The sequence below is a fragment of the Schistocerca serialis genome, chromosome 3 (genome assembly GCF_023864345.2).
Source record: "Schistocerca serialis cubense isolate TAMUIC-IGC-003099 chromosome 3, iqSchSeri2.2, whole genome shotgun sequence".
Lineage (NCBI taxonomy): Eukaryota > Metazoa > Arthropoda > Insecta > Orthoptera > Acrididae > Schistocerca > Schistocerca serialis.
Window position 1 is genome coordinate 422938962 of NC_064640.1, and position 21729 is coordinate 422960690.

Below are 21729 nucleotides of genomic sequence, written 5' to 3' on the forward strand. Positions count from 1 at the left end.
CCATCTCCCCCCCCCCTACCTGGCCATCTCCCCCCCCCTACCTGGCCATCTCCCCCCCCCTACCTGGCCATCTCCCCCCCCCTACCTGGCCATCTCCCCCCCTACCTGGCCATCTCCCCCCCCCTCCACCTGGCCATCTCCCCCCCCCCTCCACCTGGCCATCTCCCCCCCCCCTCCACCTGGCCATCTCCCCCCCCCCTCCACCTGGCCATCTCCCCCCCCTCCACCTGGCCATCTCCCCCCCCCTCCACCTGGCCATCTCCCCCCCCCCTCCACCTGGCCATCTCCACCCCCCCTCCACCTGGCCATCTCACCCCCCTCCACCTGGCCATCTCACCCCCCTCCACCTGGCCATCTCCCCCCCACCTGGCCATCTCCCCCGCCCACCTGGCCATCTCCCCCGCCCACCTGGCCATCTCCCCCCCCCCCTCTATTCCACTCCCCCCCATCGCCTGCAGGGAGCAGTTAAGATGAAATGCATACTCTCATTGGTGCAGCAATACCTTGCACTGTGAGTTGTGCTATTCCCCACTACATGGAAATGGCATCAGTTGACTTCAGTTTGTTATAGTTCAGCTTGTTTGCATGAAATATTTATAATATATATTCACAGACTTTCTTCGTAAATCAGTCTACCTATTTGTAGAAACCATATAAAAATCCCTACAGGAGTTCCTGAGATTAGTCCAAACATCCAGACAGATGCAGATGGCAAAATTAAATTTGTATTTGTTGAAATGATTATTGAAACTACTTACCAGATTAGGACTTGAACCTGAGACTGTCCCCTTTAAGTGCCCTACTGACCAAGCTATCAGAGCACAACTCATACCTGCCTTCACAACTTCACTTCTACTAGTACTTCCTCTTCTATCTTCCAAAATTCACAGAAGCTCTCCTGCGTGCCTTTTGGGAGTAGTTCTCATGGAAGAAAGAAACTGAGTAAGATGGGGCAGTAAAATAAAATTCACAGAAAGAATCAAATGGACATCAGTCAATTAGCATACATTCTTATTAAACACCCACATCTGCAGTGTGTTAGTGAGTGGTGTGTGCGTGCGCACGTGTGCGTGTGCGCGTGTGTGCGCGTGCGCATAGTTTTATTGTTACTTGTATGATAAGTGCTGTCTTACATTCTAAATTACTTTCATTACTTCCAGCATCATGTCCAAGTGAAGCTGCAGAAAGAGCAAAACATTTTATAGTGAGAGTAGTCGAAACATTGTGGCGTATTCATTCAGCCCGGCCAGTGAATATGACATTAGCTCCAGTGTATATAATAGGTGAGAACAAGTTACTTTGTATTATTATGTAGTAGTCATATAACTTTTGAATAGATTTTGGTAAGGGGGCTTTGATTTTGAAAAATAAGTACTACTTTAATTCTGTATTCCATTTGTTACAGTGATACACATTTAGTTTGCAAGAATAGTTGTGGCATTTAGTTTGTAAGAATACATGTGGCACATATTTTTACTCACAAGAGAAGAGTACTGCATTTAATGTAAATCTAGTTTTGATTATTGCTTGACTTAGTTGCTGAGTTTGTAGCCACATTTCTTAAGTAAGATTTTTAGAATGTTAATCATGTCATAGGTACTTTTCTGGTGTCTTGGACTTGCTCAATATGATCGTCATTGGCACCCCATATTAATTTTTTTTAATATTCCTTCCAATAAATATTAAAATTGTGATCTGGAATGTTTCCATGAGGTCTTAAATGGCATAACAAATTCTCTCTCTCTCTCTCTCTCTCTCTCTCTCTCTCTCTCTCTTTTTTTAGCACAGAGTAAGTTAGTGAATTTATTAAAGACATTGGATTCACATTCAGAAAAACAGCATTTCAAATCCTTTTCTGACCATCTAAGTTGTGTGTTTCCGAGACAAGTTGAGTCTTGATCCGACACATGGTTTTAATTTACCAGTAAGTTTCGTATCAAAGCCCACTCCGTTGCAGAGTGAAAATTCATTCTGGGAACTTAGAACTGAATTGTTAATAATTTGTAAACTGTTGAAAGTAGTGTACATTCTTTTAAAATCCTTATGGAACCATATATTGTAGATACGAAACTACGTTTTTTTTGTTTTCACAGCAGAGCGAGATCTCAAACATATTACGTGTTCCATATGTTTTACAGTAATTTATATTTGACTGAAACATTCCATTCATGTTAAAATTATTCTATTCTTAGTTGTTGCCCCACACTTCTCCAAATGTTCAGTGGTGAAGCATGTAATTTTTTGTAGCGTAGGCTGAGAATAACGAATTTCGAAAAAAACTTAAAACAAAAACTTGTAAAATAGAAACGCTGCAAATGTAACCTAGTTACATATTTGTACTCAGTTTGAAACTACTACAGAAATTGTTATAAATAAATGCATGAAAATATTGAACAGCTACACATTTATAAAAATATAACACACAGTAACTCACTGTTACATATTTTTATAAATTAGTTCTATTCTCGTGTCGTTTTTCTGGGTGTAAAAGTTGATAACATCAGATATGAACTCCTGCCTTTTGGTTGAAGATTTCACAGTTGCCTTCTCTGTAGCCAAAACCACGAAGTTTGACAGTCTGTCATTTGTCATTGTGTTGCAAAGGTAGGTTTTAACGCATTTTAATGTCCTTACGCTTCTTTCACAAGATGCAGTGGTTGGTGGAATTGTAAGAACCAATGACAGTAATTTCTCACATTCAGAGACCACGTATTTTAATCCATTGTTTATAATGGATTTAAGGAGGCCCTGAGGCTGTAGACATTTATCCCCACTGCTGTTAATAAATGTAAGCTCCCTTTCCAGTTTTCACTGTCAAAGAAATGATATATTTAAGTAGTTTTTCAACTTCACATTTTGTGAAATTGTTTGGCCTACTATAACCTGAGAGCTTTTTCTTGATTACAAGTTCTGTGAAATCTGTTTCAAGAAAGTCCTGGAATCTAGTTGCCATGTTTACTACTACTGTATCAGTTATTTCGAATGTTAACCTTCTGAGTACTTGCATCTGTTGTGTTAAAATTAATTTCAGATACCCCTCCTGAATTTATAAGGCTATGCTTCGTCTATGCATTTCAGACTAATTTCCTCGCACCTTAGTCTTTCAACAGCCTTAACACAGTTTGCAGTTTCAAGCTTACAGTGTCGTATACCCACAGTTTTACTTTGCAAGATTACAAGCAATACTTCTATACTGGAAAATCGAATTGTACAGCCACAGTAGGGGGGGATTGATAATTTAGTATAAAATTTAGTCGAATTGCTTGATGTAAAGAATTACCATCCCAACCTACATTGTTCAGCACATCATTAAATGCTGCTTTCAGGTCTGTGTTAAAAAGAAAAATGGTTTGTACAGCACATAAATGAAAATTCCACCTTAGGGCTTGGTAGTTTAAATCCCCTTTGCCTCAAACGTTCACCTATTTTACTGGAATGCCTAAAAAATGGATGAAATCCTGATAGATTTGCCGCAACAATATTTACTTTTGTAATTTTCTTACGAGCGTAGAGGAGGACTAGGTTCGACTGATGTGCGTAGCAGTGGATAAAAGAGCGGGAGGATATGCTTGTTTAACAATAGAATGGACAACATTGCGCTGCAGCCTTCATTTGTTTTCGTTACTAATTTTATTTATCAATATTCCAACTGCTTAGCACTTGCAACAAAACAATGGCATTGGCTTGTGCACTCTGACCTCTGGCTACGTTACAAAACCTTAAGAATCTCTCTTGTATTTCATCTGATTCATTATTTGCAAAACAAAAAATTACACTCATTTGACTTATAGTTGATACATCCATTGTTTAGTTAGCTTCTATTGATACAAAAGGACTATTTGTAACTTCAAATGAAGTTTGTTCTTCATCATCATCGATCGTACAAGCTATTGATGCTTTCTTTGACTCAGAGGAAGTGCCTTTAAATATTCCATCGGATGCTAAATGATCTTTCATATATAGTTCTTTTTTACCAAGGAATCCAGAAGTTCTGACTAATTTCCTTTATTTACTGACATCTCAGAGTCTTCGTGACCTCAAAGAGCCAACTCTTGCCATGCTAAGAAGCAGGTAGTCGAAATGTCTCTTCATTATATACTTTCGTTTCGATCAGCCTTCTCATTATGTTTCAAAGCTTACAGATGTGTCTCTTCTGAGGGAACATTGTCAATTCTTACTGTACCTAGCTGATTGTATTTAACAACTGCTGTGGTATGTGAAATGGAACATTCATAGCTTTTAGCTTTCGAAAGGAAATTGTGAAAATTCTTTTCACCTACTCGCCACTTATGCCATTCAAAGCCGCCATTACCCATTCCAAATAGTACACAGTAAAAACAAAAAAGTTTTGTTCCTTACAAAGTTGCCACTTAATGATGGTTTAGAATTGTACCATTGTGTTTGGAAATGTCATACAGATTTTCCATCAGATGTTTTTAATAGACAAACTCTGTGTCGGCTTTCACTCTTTCACCAAGAGTTTATCATCCAAAGTAAGACGAGTGAAGAACACTGGGTGTTCAGTTAAAATATTCAGTGGATCTTGTGATCCAGTTTGAGGTAGTCCGCAATACCGTCCATTACAAGATAATGATTTAAAAATGTTAGACAACTTACAGTTTCCCTTCCGGCAACACAGTGACAAGACAAATTGATGATGATACCTCACACGTGATAGGGCATACCAAAATATACTTCACTAATAGGTTAATCACTAACTACTAACTACATTGTAACTACAAAATTCATTAAACTTCCTGGCAGATTAAAACTATGTGCCAGACCGAGACTCGAACTTGGACCTTTGCCTTTTGTGAGCAAGGGCTCTACCAACTGGGCTATCCAAGTGCAACTCACGACCCGTCCTCACAGCTTTGCTTCTGTTAGTACCCTGTTTCCTACCTTGCAAACTTCACAGAAGCTCTCCTGTGAAACTTGCAGGACTAGCAATCCTGGAAGAAAGGATATTCTAGAGACATGGCTTTGCCACAGCCTGGGGAATGTTTCCAGAATGAGATTTTCACTCTGTAGCAGTGTGTGCACTGATACGCTTGAGATAAGGAAAAGGTCTCAAGTTTGACTCTTGGTCCAGCGTACAGTTTTAATCTGCCAAGAAGTTTCATATCAGTGCACAGTCTGCTGCAGAGTGCAAATCTTATTATGAGGAAACAATTCATGTTCAGTGTTTCAAAGCCCGTCTAGTACTGTTGATATGAAAACCTACAGACACGCTATGGAACTACCAACTTTTGAAATAAGTAAGGCCACTAAATTTTAATCTCAGGAACAGTGAAAATACATAGGCTATTTCCTATCATCTGGCAACAACATCCAGTGATGCACTCACATTTATTTTCTGTGGATTATGAATGTCTTCTTGTTCTTTGTGTCTTAAATAAAAAGTTTAATTAAGAGTTAATGGTTTCTCATTTTGCTCGGCTTGCTGCTACAGTGATAGATGATGCAAAGTAGCACTGTCTGTCAGGGAACTGCTGAATGACTTGTCATTACACTGATGCTTGTATCCACTTGCAGGCAAGAAGCAGAAACAAATCAAACACCAGCTTTTAAAAATCGTACCTAAGCTGTAGGAACCTCAGCCAGCCACAACACAGAAACAAGCTTATGTCACTTGCTCGTAACATGCATGGGATTCCAAGCTGTTATTGGTTGCAGAGCTAGAGAAGTGATGCATTGTACAAGCGGATGCATGTACAAAGTTCAAATGTAAACTGTTTGGAAACATTTACGAGGGCGTGTGATCAAATTGGATTAAATTCAGTTTGAATGAATTACTTTGGAATTCTTTGGGTTAGCTCAGCCTTCAAGCATTAATGGATGCTTTGCCACTGCAATTGAGGAGAGACCCGACAAACTTGCTGGCCAAGGTAAGGTTTGGCAAGCACAAAGTCAAGCAGTAGAAACTCTCACCGTGTGCGGCAGGCATTATTTTGCTGAAATGAGAGCCCAGGAAGGCTTGCCATGAAGGGCAACAAAAAGGGGCATAGGATATTGTCAATGTACCACAGTGCTTTAAGGGTGCTGTGGCTGACAACCAAAAGAATACTGCTATGGAAAGAAATGGAATCCCAGACAAGATCCCGCTTTGAATTGAGCCACGATGACCATCGAAGATGTGCCTGTAGATGCCTCGAACAGCGTTAGGATACCGACTTCGCTTTCGCCCTCCATACAGCCCAACAACCAGAGGCGATGCTCTGGGCTGCCATTTCTTTTCATAGGAGGATCGATTTGGTTACAGTACAGTGGCACGTCAATGATATTCTATGCCTTGTTTTGTTGCCCTTCATGGCAAGCCATCTTGGGCTTACTGCACACGCACACAGTGAGAGTTTCTACCACTTGTCTTCGTCCTTGCTAAATTCTACCTTGTCCAGCAAGGTCAATGGATTTCTCCCCAACTGAGAATGTTTGGAGCATTACGGGCAGGGCCCTCCAACCAGTTAAAGGCTTTGATGATCTAAGATTCCAATTGGACAGAATTTGGCATGACATCCCTCAGGAGGACATCCACTGGCTCCATTAATCAATGGCAACCCTTAAAACTGCTTGCACAAGAGCCAGAGGTGGACCAACATGTTATCTCCTTGTTCAGTTTGTGAAGCTCTTTTTGTTAAATAAATAATCCAATTTTTCTGAAATTTTAGTCCTTTCTTTGTCTGTAAATGTACATCACATTTACTGATTTCCATCCCATTCAGCTATTCAGATAATTCCTTCGTGATGTGGCAGCATCTTGGCCAACCCCCTCCACCACTACCTTCAGAGTGTATTATGCAGTGAGGTAATCAACAAGAATGACATTGTGTATCACACAACAGAATTTTTTTCTTTAAGTTAGAGAATCTATTTTCACGTGAAACTCACAATCTATTTCCACATGAAAGTCACCATAGTTAGTAATTTCTAGAGACCGGATTATATGCATTTGCATGTTGCATATTCATTTGCATATTTTGCTCCTTTTCATTGGTTATTGAATATTTCAGCTAAAAACTAGTGACGATGCATATTTTCACTCTATGTTTAAAATATTTTAAAAATTTAGTCAGGCAGTCTCTAGCTCAATCTAGTTTCGATGTCTCGCAGATTGACCGCAACCTAAAACGGCGTGCAATCGCTAACCGAGAGGCCACTGCGTAGCGAAATCATTACAGAAGAGGAACAGGAAGACAGAGTCAACACTCCTGTGCCTGCGCCCCCAGTTGATCGCCTCCACTGTTATATTGTATGCGTCGGCAACAATTAAATTAAACTATGCAAGCTTTCAGTTGCATGTCCATTGTTTCAGTTGCGCTTTCTATTTACTTGTACACAGTTGAACGTGTTTACAACATTTAGTGTGAGACATGTTGTGCGCCGTGCTGTGAGAAAAATGAAACATTATTCTGTGGGAAGTTGACCGTCTTGGGACATTTACAAATGACAGAATTGTTTTATATTGTAGAGTTTGCGAAAAAAGCATTTTGTGCAAAAAAAAAAAAAAAAGAAAAAAGAAAAAAAAAGTTTCGATAGACCAGCATGTCAAGATAAGTCCTCATATCACAGGAATGTAGAAGAAAGGATCACAATAACAACTTATGACAACAGCAAGTTGCAGTAGCAGGGGTCTGTCCAAAGGTAATCAAAAAAATCGGTTTAACATGGATCTATGTGAAGTAGTATTCCTCTTCACAAACTTACAAACCCTATCCTCAAATGCTTCCTGCATAAATATTGCTTAAATCAAAATATACCAGATCAGTCAACACGTGTAAAAATTGCATACCAGCAATTTACATAAATGTTCTGGAAGAAATACACAATGAACTCAAGGACAGCGTTATTTGGATTTCAGTTGATGAAACTTCAGGCACTTCTGGCCATTACATTCTGAATTTCATTGTTGGTGTTTTAAAAGAAGATACTTCTTTCTACGATTTAGTGGCCTGCAAAGAATTTGAAAAAGTAAATCATTCTGCGATTGCCAGATTTGTGAATGAGGGTATTAGAAAAATATTTCCAGAATCTTCCGCAGATGAAAGGGTGTTCGTGTTTATTTCAGATGCTGTTCCATATACGATCAAAGCAGGAAAAGCCCTCCCTCCCCCCTCCCCCGAGTATTTTATCCCAATTTGAGTCATGTGACATGCTTTGCTCGTGGAGTACATCACCTTGCTGAAGAAGTACGTTCCATGTTTGTGAATGTAAATAAACTGATTTCATCCACAAAGAAAGTGTTTCTAAAGGTTCCTGCTCGCATCAAGACCTACAAAGAAAAACTTTACCTCCCGAACCAGTGGTAATTCAAAATTGGGGTATGTGGGTCAAACCGGTGTTGTTTTACAGTGAATATTTTGAGGCCATTAGAGGGATAGTAAATGACTTTGAGAGTGCAGAGGCTTTGGCAGTTTACCAGTGCAAGGAAGCTTTTAATGATATCGGTATTAAAAATATATATTGCTGTGATTAGCACTCATTTTTCCCATATGCCTGTAAGCACCAAAAAGCTTGAAATTCAGGGTTTGGTGTAGAATGAATCTATTCAGTTAATGAATAAAATTATTCTAGTGAACTCTTCATTGCCCGAGGTGTTCCCAAGAAAACTTAAAGAAAAGTTTAAAAACATTTTAAACAATAACCCAGGCTTTGAACCCTTGTGCCAAATTGATGGTTTTATTAACGGGACGGGTAAACTTTCACCAGAAACAATAAGTGCCAACATAGCACCCAAATTCAAATACTGCCCAGTTACCTCAGTTGATGTAGTACAGTTCTTTTCTGCTTATAAAAATGTTTTGATTGATCAAAGTCACAATGTTACTACCGAACATTTGTAACAGTACTTGGTAGTTTGTTTACGGTGGTAGAAAAATGCAAAATAAACTGTAGATGATGCTTTGGCCCAATAGTATTAATTAAAAGTTAATACTATTCCAAAAAATTAATGATCGTGTGTTGTTTTTTAAATAAAATATTGTGGTGTTTTTGTGCGTGCCCCCCCTGCATGCGATATATCTTCAATTTGGTCCTGTATATATCGATTCTTATGCTGCGACTATCTCGCATCGCATCTGCTTGTTACCAACAACAATAGCAAAGAAGGAACAATTCTTGAAACATGGCATGCGTCCCCATTTTGCAGATTTTTAGAAAATAATCCCAGAAAAGCCCCTTTCCTAAACTCTACCAGAAAGTATTCAGAAAATGATAGTAGTTCTAAATGTACTGATTTTTTGCGTGGCCGGTGCTCTTCCTTGTAATTGATATGCACAGGTTTGAATTTGAGATATAATGCATGCAGTAACTGCCATGTTTCTTTATTACTTGATCTTGCATATTTCGGCACTTTTCATGCATCTGTTAAGTATTTTTCGTGCATATTTTGACACTTTTCGTGCATTTTTGGCCGGCAGGAGTGGCCAAGCGGTTCTAGGCGCTACAGTCTGGAACCGCATGACTGCTACAGTCGCAGGTTCAAATCCTGCCTCAGGCAAGGATGTGTGTGATGTCCGTAGGTTAGTTAGTTTTAAGTAGTTCTAAGTTCTAGGGGACTGATGATCTCAGATGTTAAGTCCCATAGTGCTCAAAGCCATTTGAACCATGCATTTTTCATGCTCATTTTAAAGTTTTTATGATGCATATAATCCGGTCTCTAGTCATTACTATACTAAGGATTGATAGGTGCAAAAATATGATGGAAAAAGATATACCTGAAAATTGTTATAGATGAAGGCTAGCAACCCAGTGCCTCTTCTAGTGATGGTGGGAGAAGGTGGCTAAGAAAGTCCTATAATTTGTATGTCCTTTCATGTTCTGGCAGAAGCTCTTTTAAAGATTTTCTTAACACAAGATACAAATTCATTCATATATTGGTGTTTCTCTTTTAATGGCCACCAAACTCGAGTGTTTGCAGTTACATATCATAGGCTTGAAATTTGAAAATGCAGATAAGAAAGCTTGATCTTAAAGCACTATCCAGGACAGAATACTATTTTGCTCCACCAGGCCACAGCACAAAATGTGCATTATTGAAACATTGCATCCTCAAAGTGTTTGCATTCACAAGAAAATGGGTAAATGAAGGTATGAAATTAACTTACTCTCTATTTAGGGCTCCTGCTAAAATATTCAATACATATCTGTTCTTCCTGTTGGTAGTTTCATCTAGAATGAATTAACTGGATCATTAGCTGTTCTTCTTATGATTTGCGATACTTTTTTGTTCATATGGACAGTGAAGATACTGTCCTAAAGTACACTCATCAGGAACAAACTTGCCAGTATACTGATCCAGATATTTCATTATGGGATTTTTGAGCTTGAATAGGCAGATACCACATGCTGCAAATGATGCTGCTGTGTTGTATATTTAGAAAAGTCATTTATACCTTTTTAACCTGAAGATACCTTGCCTCACTAATAAACTGCTATTTCAATGTGTTATTACCATATTCTTCTCATGCTTTGTGCCTTTTACATGCTGCTGAACATAATTTTGTTTTTGATTTTTATTTGTTATGATTTAGACATTACAAATATGGCATCTCACAACAAATCCATCACCCTGAATGCAGTCACTGCTAAATTATTTAACAATGCCATACAGCTATCCACCACTTATCTTGGATTTCAGCACCTTTGATGCAGACAAAAAAATAAAAATCAGATGAGCAGAATAGCACCACTGGCTGCTTAAGCTCTACTAGTTACTGTGTATGAGATACTGAACCCCAAACTGCGTCTGGTTGTGGAGTGGTCATTAAAGAAGCTCAATACAAACATCTAGTGTGGTGTTCATCTTTAGAACTAATGTACTCATAAGTAGTCAGCCTTTCCAGAAATTTATCAGATTTCAGGTTGTTTTTAAATTTTGGTTTGCTATGCATCACAATGTGATGATAGTAACTTGCATTAGCAAATTACATTTCTTTCTTCACTATCTCGCATATCAAAAAATGTATGCTGGAAATTGTATGATACCTTTCAGTGGAAGTAATTCAGTAGCTTTCTGGAAATGAACATTAGAAGAGGAGGGGATGATAATGAGACAGCAGGCTTGCTTTCGGACTTACAAGTGCCAAACAGGTGTCCAGTGAGGCTGAAAAATCACTGCTAAGAATTTCAGATGATGAAGCCTGACCTCAAAGGCATGAGAAGTTATTCTAAGTGCCTGTATGTATGGTTTCACTTTGATGATCCAGTTGGAAGAGTGGTACTTAACTGGAAAGCAACAGGGCTTAAGAAAGCACTTCACAGTAATCTACCAAAAAAGGTGTAAATAAAGCATAAAAGCCAGTCAGTGCAATATTAATGAAATTTGCAGTTCATTAGCAGTGATTAAAACATTCATTTTCAGCCAGATAGCACACATGTTTAGAATAACTCTTTCACATAACAGCCTGTCTGAAGTCTAGTGGAGCATTTCTGTCTCTCTTACTTTCTTTCAAAAACAAAAATGCTGGACAGCTTTGTAGTAGATGGGGAAACACTTTTAGGACAAAACCAAAACATTCTGAGAAGCATTTATTTCATGTTTTCTTTGCATGCCAAGTCCTAGAATTTTTTCCTAATGAACCATTTGACTGCTAGAGATGTACACTCTGCATTTTATACTGTGCACAGCTTTGTTGTTGCTGTTACTGCTCACCTAATGCTGCTACCCTTGTTGAGAGATGGCATTCCGGCTGTTTGGACGAAAAAATTTGATTTTTGCACATTTTACAGTCTGACACCTTTGCTTAGTGAAGGACTGAATTTGTTTTAATTATTCGGCATTGTTACTGTGCTGCATCCAATTAATTAAAGCATTGCACAAAATTTTAAAGAGTTTGCAAAGGAAGAATGCACTGTGTAGACTTTTTATGAGAGCACAGTGTTATCTCATTTTGTTCTCGAGATACTGGTTTATATATTCTGTCCGTGTGCATCGGGAATCAAGGTCAAGCAGTCATATTTCTTAAATGTGTGAAACGTTTTATGCAAATGATAGCCTGTAAAGAAGCTCATATGTTGTATGATAAATACTCGAAACTTTTTTATTCACCAAGATATGTAAGTATCTCATCCACAGTAGTGAGAGCATGAATGTAACGGGACATGTATACACATCAGTAGCTCTTAAGGAAAACCCGGAGGCTGCATTTAAATACATCCCTGGCATGTAGGGAGCAGTGGACCATGACGAGTTAACTTGTCCGCAGCAGTCAAAGGTTTAAATTGGCACTTGTCTCTGGCAGGATGTTGAATGTGTACAAACAGAAAGTTGCTCCATGGTTTGGAATCCTTGTTAAATTGGAATGAATTAGCAAGTGCTCAGGACAGAGTCCATCTAGGCAATGCCACTTCCAGTAATATGCCTAGTAAAGTGCTGTGACATTCAGAATAAACATCCAGTTGATACCAGCTGTACTTTTCCTTTACATAACTGGCAGTATCATGAATGAGTTGTATGATCAAGGGCAGTCTGTTTTCATTTCAGCAAAATGGTACACAGTTCCTTCAGCAAGTCGTTATCAAGTGTTTGTCACATAATGCAACTGATAAAGTTGTCTGTGTTGAAGAACATGGCTATTGATGTCATTTAAAACTAACTTCAATGTACTGAAGGAGGAATAAGAAATGTTATGAATTTGTTTTCTATTCTGATGTGGTTGCGGGCAGAAGGTGAATGTGTTCTGTATATACTCTTGTAGTGAGAAACATTTAACATTCTTACACTGACCATTAGCCCCATTACGATTCATTGAATTATTACAATGACATCATTTTGACAAAATAAGGCTCAAAGTATGTATAGTACTCAAGAATGAGTTGCAGATGTGCCTTGTATATTACTTTTTCTGTATTCGAGTTATTCATCCTTACTATTCTCCTAGCTGTCATTGATACGACATACAGTTGATTGCACAGGTACGTCATATGTCCTAAGTCTCCGAACTTGTACCTATTGAAGGAAGCCAAGAGATAAAGTAAATGTGCAAATAGGTTGTATGCTAGGTTTAGTGTTTGAATGTTTTATTTTCTTCTGAGCAGCTTCAATTACTGTTTACAACCTGTCAGTATGAAGTGTGTCCCGTACCTTATCTTGTGAATTGATACCTTTATTTACATTGAGCAAATTAGCAGTTGAAATTACATTTTTGTTTGTTTTTCATATTTCTTCCAGGATTAACACAGATAGAAGCAACTGTACAGGCTGTTGTGGAAATTATTCATGCATTCACAATTTCTGATCCTGAAAATACACTCCCAACTGCTGCAGCACTCTACTTACAACTTTTGCTGTGTGAGGATGTGCTAGTGAGCTTCAGTGCAAAACAGGCATTACTTAGAGTCTTAAGACCAAGAGTTCAGAGACAGCGAGGTGCTGTAGCAACACCACCAGTTTGTAGCACACCAGGTATGTTTAACTTATATTTGTACTCTTTTGGGATTGACTGTTTCAGAAAAATTCTAGTACATTTCCTGGCAAATAAAAAGTGAAGCACTCAGAAGATACGGTCAGATGTCAATGTAACAGGTACATAAATGATTTAGAGTTGCAATTGTCTCTGACAGGTAGGTTAGGCACTGGAGTGCATTAGTGTCATTTTGTGTTTGGGGTTGTTGCCAGTCCTGGTAGGGTATGTGAGGTTTGCAAACATGTTAGATGTTGAATGATCACTTCAGAGGACAGAGATGCCACATACTAACATGAGACAGTTTTATCAGCACCTGATAGAGTTTAAATGGACCTCTTTGTAGGTCTCCATTTGGCTGGTTGGTCAAATTATGGCCATTGGTCCACAATGTATTCTTCCTGGTCATGGTACTACTCTAAAACAGCTGCGTGTGGCGTTGTGTTGACTGCAGCATTTGCATGGGGTGGTGATAACCTAGACATGCTGCTGCTACTTTTTGACTAACAGTGCAGGATGACGCAGAGTGTTGCAAGGAATCCATTACTTGTTCTTATCTGTACAAATTTGTGGGGCATTTGAATGTGACAACCACATCTCAGTGCCAGAAGGGAGGGTCTCCATGTAGTGCACTAAGCACATTGTAGCCCCTTCACTTCTGCACCTGCAATCTAAGAACAAGTAATGGATTCCTTGCAACATTCTGTGTCATCCTGCACCGTTAGTCAGAAAGTAAGAGCAGCATGTCTCGGTTATCACTGTCCCATGCGTATGCTGCAGTCAACACAACACCACATGCAGCTGTTTTGGAGTAGTGCCATGACCAGGAAACATACACTGTGGACCAATGGCGTCAAATTGTGTTGAAAAATGAATTGCAGTTTTTCAACAAGACAATATTTGTCCACACGGCATGTGTCTATAAATGTCTACATGTTGTTGAGATACTCCTGTGTTCAGCAAGATCCCCATACCTGTTGCTGTTCTTCTTTGGCACGTGAGTGTAGAAGTGTACACAGAATCAGCTAAATGAAAAATCCGTGCAATACACATATTTATTTATATATAAAAATGAAATTACGAATTTTCCTTTGTGTGAAACCGTGTTCACGAGATCGTATGTCGATTTAAAGTTTTAAATTCGCATATTTTACTGTTCATGTCGTTTCTGCGTAGTCTTTCTTTCATTGATTGTACCAATACCCATTTGTATTGTGATATATTGTGAAATTTTGAACATTTGTGAGTGCTGCAATAAATTCTGGCTGTTATTGTTAATTCAGGATGTATACAACCAGGAAATCCAGGAAAAACCTGGGAATGTTATATAAATGAGAGAAAAAGAAGTAAATTTAAGTTGCAATGAAATGTGCCATTTACAACAACAAAACACAGTGCGCGTACAAGTGTCTGCCAACAGCAAAATTTGTCGAAGGCATGACAATGAATACTACGCAGTACCCATAACAAACTGCTTTCAGTGAGCAAGATGTCACAACTGTTTACATTAGGTTTGTTTGAACAGTTGCTAGCAGGCTCATGCACATGTGCAGTTGAGTCTTGTATGAGCAGTACGTTTTCCTACTTCTGGTTATTTGAAGCATGGCTGTTAGCTTTATCAGCAGGAGCAGCAAGCTGCCAGATACCACCTGGAAAAAATTTTCTGGCATGCCCAATCTACCAGATTTGTGCATGCGCAGAGCAGCCTGAGTTGGTGTTGGGAGGGGTAGTATCCACGTGACCCATACTTATGTCTAGTGATTTTGCTGTTTCCTCTTTGTTTACAGCTCTCTCATCAAATGAAAACAAAATGGATTTCTGTGGTTGGGTATTATCAGTTGAATTAAAATAGATTCAAATAATTATGGAAGGCTACAATATGTTATTAGTTTCAGTTTTCTGATTTTATTTTACTTCCATGTTTTTGGCAGTTGAGCATTAATCGCCTTGCAGAACAATTAAGTTTTTTTTTTGTTGGTTTCGTAAAGAAATGTTGCTTGTATTAATATTTTCTGCTGAGACAGTCAATTTACTTGAAACGAAATGTTTCATTCCACACTATGGGCTAGCATCAACTGTTCACTGAATTTCAAGTGCACGTTTTCATCTTCTGGTGAGACTGATGACCTTAGTAGTTTAGCCCCTTTAAACAACAAACAAACCAACCAACCATCTTCTGGCAGGTATGGCATTATGCCATAATAAAGAACAGGTACTACAACAAAATTTACATCCCGAAAGCCACATGGAAAAGCTTAATATCAGGTTGGGGCCTACTGCATTGTGAATGTGGACATACGAATGTGCACTTCAACCGAAATTATACATTTTAGCATGGTTTACAAAATTCCGATGCTCTTGGAGTATCATCTGATGTCCTGTTTCTTTTATGACCTAATGCTTTTCTAACAGGTTGTGGGAGAATATTGAGACTGGTGGTTTGAAGAGCATTACTTCAAAAGTAAATTTCCTTTTATGCAAGGCGAATTATGTTGCATGTGAGAATATGCGATGAACATTCACAGATTGTTTGACCCTCATTTAAAGTTAACACTTTGAGGACCAGCCACTTAAAGAATTTCAAGCCCAGAGGACCAGGCATTTATGTCATTATTTAAAATGTTACTGGCACATTTGTGTGATTTATCCTAAAATGTAACACACTTAAAGAAAGACCAATATTATGCATGAAAACTTAGCTTTTCTGGTAGCTTACTAATCTTAGAGACGAATATTACATGTGAAAGCTTACCTTTTCTTGTAACCACACTTGTTTATTAATTTAAACCAAAACTTTTACTATTTCTGTGTCCACACTATGTAACAATGATGTTGCTATTGGCTGATTACCTCACGTGTCCTATGCTATGAACATCTGCTGTCATCATCTGGTGAGAACACACGACATGAGCTACGATTGGCTTTCAGAAGCACTTTGCAATCTCACTTTCAATGCTTCAGAAACTGAAACTTCCTGGCAGATTAAAACTGTGTGCCCGACCGAGACTCGAACTTGGGACCTTTGCCTTTCGCGGGCAAGTGCTCTACCAACTGAGCTACCGAAGCATGACTCATGCCCGGTACTCACAGCTTTACTTCTGCCAGTACCTCGTCTCCTACCTTCCAAACTTTACAGAAGCTGTCCTGCGAACCTTGCAGAACTAGCACTCCTGAAAGAAAGGATATTGCGGAGACATGGCTTAGCCACAGCCTGGGGGATGTTTCCAGAATGAGATTTTCACTCTGCAGTGGAGTGTGCGCTGATATGAAGCTTCCTGGCAGATTAAAACTGTGTGCCCGACCGAGACTCGAACTCGGGACCTTTGCCTTTCGCGGGCAAGTGCTCTACCAACTGAGCTACCGAAGCACGACTCACGCCCGGTACTCACAGCTTTACTTCTGCCAGTACCTCGTCTCCTACCTTCCAAACTTTACAGAAGCTCTCCTGCAAACCTTGCAGAACTAGCACTCCTGAAAGAAAGGATATTGCGGAGACATGGCTTAGCCACAGCCTGGGGGATGTTTCCAGAATGAGATTTTCACTCCTTTCTTTCAGGAGTGCTAGTTCTGCAAGGTTCGCAGGAGAGCTTCTGTAAAGTTTGGAAGGTAGGAGACGAGGTACTGGCAGAAGTAAAGCTGTGAGTACCGGGTGTGAGTCGTGCTTCGGTAGCTCAGTTGGTAGAGCACTTGCCCGCGAAAGGCAAAGGTCCCGAGTTCGAGTCTCGGTCGGGCACACAGTTTTAATCTGCCAGGAAGTTTCATATCAGCGCACACTCCGCTGCAGAATGAAAATCTCATTCTGGCTTCAGAAACTAATGTGCTGTGTTTAGTGGAATTCGGATTTATATTTTTGTGATATGAAAATATACAGTGTACTTGTTTTTGCCAGGCTTCATTTTCTAAAGTGCTGGGAAGTTCCAACCCGGTGTATAAAACCTTAACCATTCAAAGGATTGGTAAGATTTGCAGTTCCAAGGGAAGGTATACTGTCACTTAACACAGAATGGTGTATTTTTAACCAGGAAATTGGTGAAAATTTCATTTTCCCCCCTTGACTACGTATACACATTATGATTGTATCAGTGTAAATAAACATGCATTTTTGAGACTTCTCGGAAGCTACCATTATCCCTTCCATAATCTATGAGCAATTGGTAGCTAATCAGCTTCTGTGATTTAGTTACTGTAACAGATTTTCTAGCTATGTATTGTGTTGCATCAAGTTCCCTTAAAGAGGAGTAGCCCTATATATTACCAGTATTTATCATAAATTAACATTGTTTTCAAGTTAACTAACAGCTACAATTAACCTCAAAACGTTTTAGGTGACAAGTAGTTTTTACCATAGGTTTCTGTGTTGCCTTAAAAGAAATCTCATTTTGTGTATTTACTTCAATTAACCAACAAGTTTGAGGTGCTGTCTTTCACTGAAACTGAAGCTGAACTAGCAGGACTCACTTCACCTGTTTTGGGGAAACCTGTTTTGTCTGGTTTCAGAAGGCAAACTCAAAAGGGTAGGGCTCTATTAATCGTTGGCAGTTCAGATGTATGGCAAATGATGGTACCCCTTAGTTAAATGGCAGCAAGGGACGGGAAAGGACACCATTTGCACTCAGTATGTGTGCTTGGGGCCATCATTCAGCATGCTGAAGAGGCTATTCCAGCAGCCATCGAGGCAACAGGGTGCTACCAACTCCAGATTGTGGTGCACATTGGAACAACTTATGCCTGTCATTTGGCTCGGAGGTCAGTCTTGGGTCATTCCAGTGAATGGCAGAGAAGGTTGAAAAGACCAGCCTTGCACAAGAAGTTTCAAGGAAGCCCACAATTTGCACCATTGTCCTCGGAACTGATTGTGGCCCTTTGGTTCTGAGTCAAGTGGAAGGACTCAGTGAGATACTTCGAAAGTTCTGTGACAAGCTAGGTGGCGACTTCCCAGACTTGTGCCATAGGGTTGAGAACTGTAGGGTCCCCTAAATGGGTCAGGTGTGCACTACTCATCAGAGCCTGCTACTGAGATAGCTGACTGTGTGTGGGGTCCACACAATGGTTTTTTAGATTAGGCAACTGCACATCCAATTCAGACAATGTTAGGTGTAGGAAACCCAGAAGTATCAGTGTAAGATGGAAAGAACTGCCTCCCACAAGTAAGAGTAGTAAAATCTGAATGGTAAACTGCATAAGCATTTGCAATAAAGTGCCTGAGTTTAAATCACACATGAAAAGCAGTGAAGCTCAAATAACACTAGGTATAGAAAGCTGATTGAAACCGGAAATTGATAGCAGTGGTATTTGTGGGAAAATTTAGGTGTGTATTGTAAGGACGGGCAAATGGGAGATTGAGGTGGTTATTTGTTGCAGTAGACAAGAAACTCAAATCCACCGAGGCAGAAATTCAAGCTGCATGTGAGGTTGTTGCACAAGACCCAGTATCTCGAGTGGGCATAAAATGATGATTGGATCCTTCTATCACCTGCCAGACTCAGCTCCTGATGATGTAACCAAACACTTTAGAGATAACCTCAGGTCACTTTGTATGTAAGTTCCCCAGTCATACTATAATCATCAATTGGAGAGTTTAATCATCCAACAATTATCTGGAGAAAATTACAGTTTTTTAGAGATGGGCATGATAATACATGCTGTTAAACTTTACTGGATGCCTTCTCCGAAAACTAACTGGAACAGATGGTTAGGAACCCCACTCATGATGGAAGTATATTGAAGATAATGGCAACAAGTAGACCTGACCTCTTCGAGGATGTCCACATCGAGACTGGTATCAGTGACTATAACAAGGTTGTGGCAACAATGATTACCATAGTACAAAGGACAACTAAAACAAGATTAAAGATATACATATTCAATAAACTAGATAAAAAATCAGTAGTGGCATATTTCAATGAGGAACTTGAAACTTTAAGCATAGGGCAAGAGCATGCAGAGGATCTATGGCTCAAGTTTGAAAGAATAGTTGACCGTGCCTTGAATAGATACGTACCCAGTAGAACAGTTCATAATGGGAGGGAACCCCTGTGGTATATAGTTACCGTAGAGAAACTTCTAAAGAAAGAGAGATTACTGCATAATAGGTATAAAACAAAGTGTAGGGCTATAGGTACAGAAGCTGACTGAAATGCGTTTGGCTGTCAAGAGAGCAATGCATGGTGCCTTCAATAACTACCATAGCAGAATATTGTCAAGTGATCTTTCACAGAACCCAGAGAAATTCTGGTTGTATGTAGAGGCTCTTAGTGGTCCAAAGTCAGTGTCCAGTTCCTAGTGGTTAAAACAGGAACTGAAGTTGAGGGCAGCAAAGCAAAAGCTGAAAAGATTAACTCCAATTCCAAATGATTCTTTACAAAGAAAAATCCAGGAGAATTGCCCCAGTTTAATTCTCATTGCCTTGAAAAGAGGAATGAAAAAAGTATCAGTGTCAGTGGTGTTGAAAAAACAGCTGAAATCTTTAAAATTGAACCAAGCACCAGGGCCTTACAGAATCCCTGTCGGATTCTATACTGAATTTGCGACTGAGTTAGCCCCTCTTCTAACTATAATCTATCATAGATCCCTCGGACAAAAAAAATGTGCCCACTTCTTGGAAAAAGGCACAGGTCACACCTATCTACAAGAAGGGTAGCAAAAGTGATCCATAAAATTATCGTCCAGTATCCTTGACATCGATTTGTTGCAGAATCTTGGAACATATTCTGAGCTCAAACGTAATGAGGTATTTTGAACAGAATGACATCCACAATGCCAACCAGCATGTATTTCGAAAACATCAATCATGTTAAACCCGTTTCACACTTTCCTCACATGACATACTGAAAGCTTTGGATCAAGGCAATCTGATAGGTGTTGTACTTCCTGATTTTCGAAAAGTGTTTGACTCAGTACCACACCTATGTTTATTGTCAAAAGTATGACCATATGGTGTATCAAGTGAAATTAGTGACTGGATTGGGGAATTTTTGGTAGGGAGGATGCAGCATGTTATCTTGAATGGAGAGCCATTATCAGATGTAAAAGTAATTTCAGGTATGTCGCAGGGAAGTGTGTTGAGATCTTTGCTGTTCATGTTGTATATTAATGACCTTTCAGGCAATATTAATACAGGGTGTTTCAGTTAAATTTTTGTAATTTTGACTGGTAAGAAATAATACTCTAACAAAGCATATTACTGCATCCCACTACTGCAGAATAATACTGCAGCAATAAAATATGAACAAGAGAAAAAAAACTAAAATAAAACCTAAGTTGCGAAGGAAATGCGCCATGTAAACAACAAAACACAGTGCTCATACAAGTGTCTGCCAGTAGCAGGATGTGTCAAAGGCTTTAGGAAGACTATGCAGTGCTTTATAATAACAAATTGCCTCTGATGAGCATGACGTCACAACTGTTTACATTAGTTACTGAGCAGTTGCAAGCGGGCCCATGTGCATGCGCAGTTGAGTTGAGTCGGGCATGTACCTTCTCCCGCTTCTGGCCACAAAAGTGTGACTGTTAGCTGTATAAGCAAGCAGCAAGATGCTACCTGGAAAAGTTTTACTGGCGTGCCCAAGCTGCCATATTCACTGGGAGCAAACCGGGCTATCTGCCCTGGGCGGCAATTTCAGCCAATCATTAATCACCGTGCTGAACAATGAAGTTATTTTAGTCGGTTTGCTAAAGAAATACGGCTTTTCCGCTGAGGCAGTCAATTTATTTGAAACGAAGTGTTTAATTCCACACTATTGGCTAGTTTCAACTGTTCGCTGCATTTCAAAAGAACATGCTTTCGTTTTCTAGCACGTATGGCATTATGCCATAATAAAGAACCAAAAATGAGATAATACAGTACTGGTACTCATAGACAATTTACAACCGAATCTGGACCTACGAGTGTGCACTTTTAAGCCGATTTATGCATTTTAGTATGGTTCACGAAATTCCTCTGATGTCTTGTTTCTTTTATGAAATTATGTAAGATCTTTTAATGTTTTACACGTATGAACGTATGGGCTTCCTGCGTCATCGTAGCTGTGCAAGCGCAGTGACGCCTGTTATCTGGCGTTCTGTGACAACTACTGAAAAGAACCTCTTTCTAACAGGCTGTGGGACAATATTACGAATGATTGATTGAAAAGCGTTACTTTCAAAGTAAATTTCCTTTTACGCAAGATGAACTAAGTGTGAGAATGTGCAATCAATTTCTTAAATCACAGAGCGTTTGACTCTCATTGAAAAATCAACTATTTGAGGACAACCATTTAGAAAAAAAATTCGAGCCCAGAAAATCAGACATTTATGTCGGTATTAAAAATTTTACTGGCACAATTGTGTG

General features: G+C 39.4%; 1 protein-coding gene across 1 annotated transcript in view; it reads left to right on the forward strand.

The window, feature by feature from the left end:
• Window positions 1-21729, forward strand: part of LOC126470301 (protein purity of essence) — a 475244-nt gene that overhangs the window by 267923 nt on the left and 185592 nt on the right. Inside the window, exons 45-46 of the mRNA XM_050098072.1 lie at window positions 1161-1283; window positions 13169-13402. Coding sequence (XP_049954029.1) covers window positions 1161-1283; window positions 13169-13402 — 357 coding nt within the window. The remainder of the gene's footprint in view (window positions 1-1160; window positions 1284-13168; window positions 13403-21729) is intronic.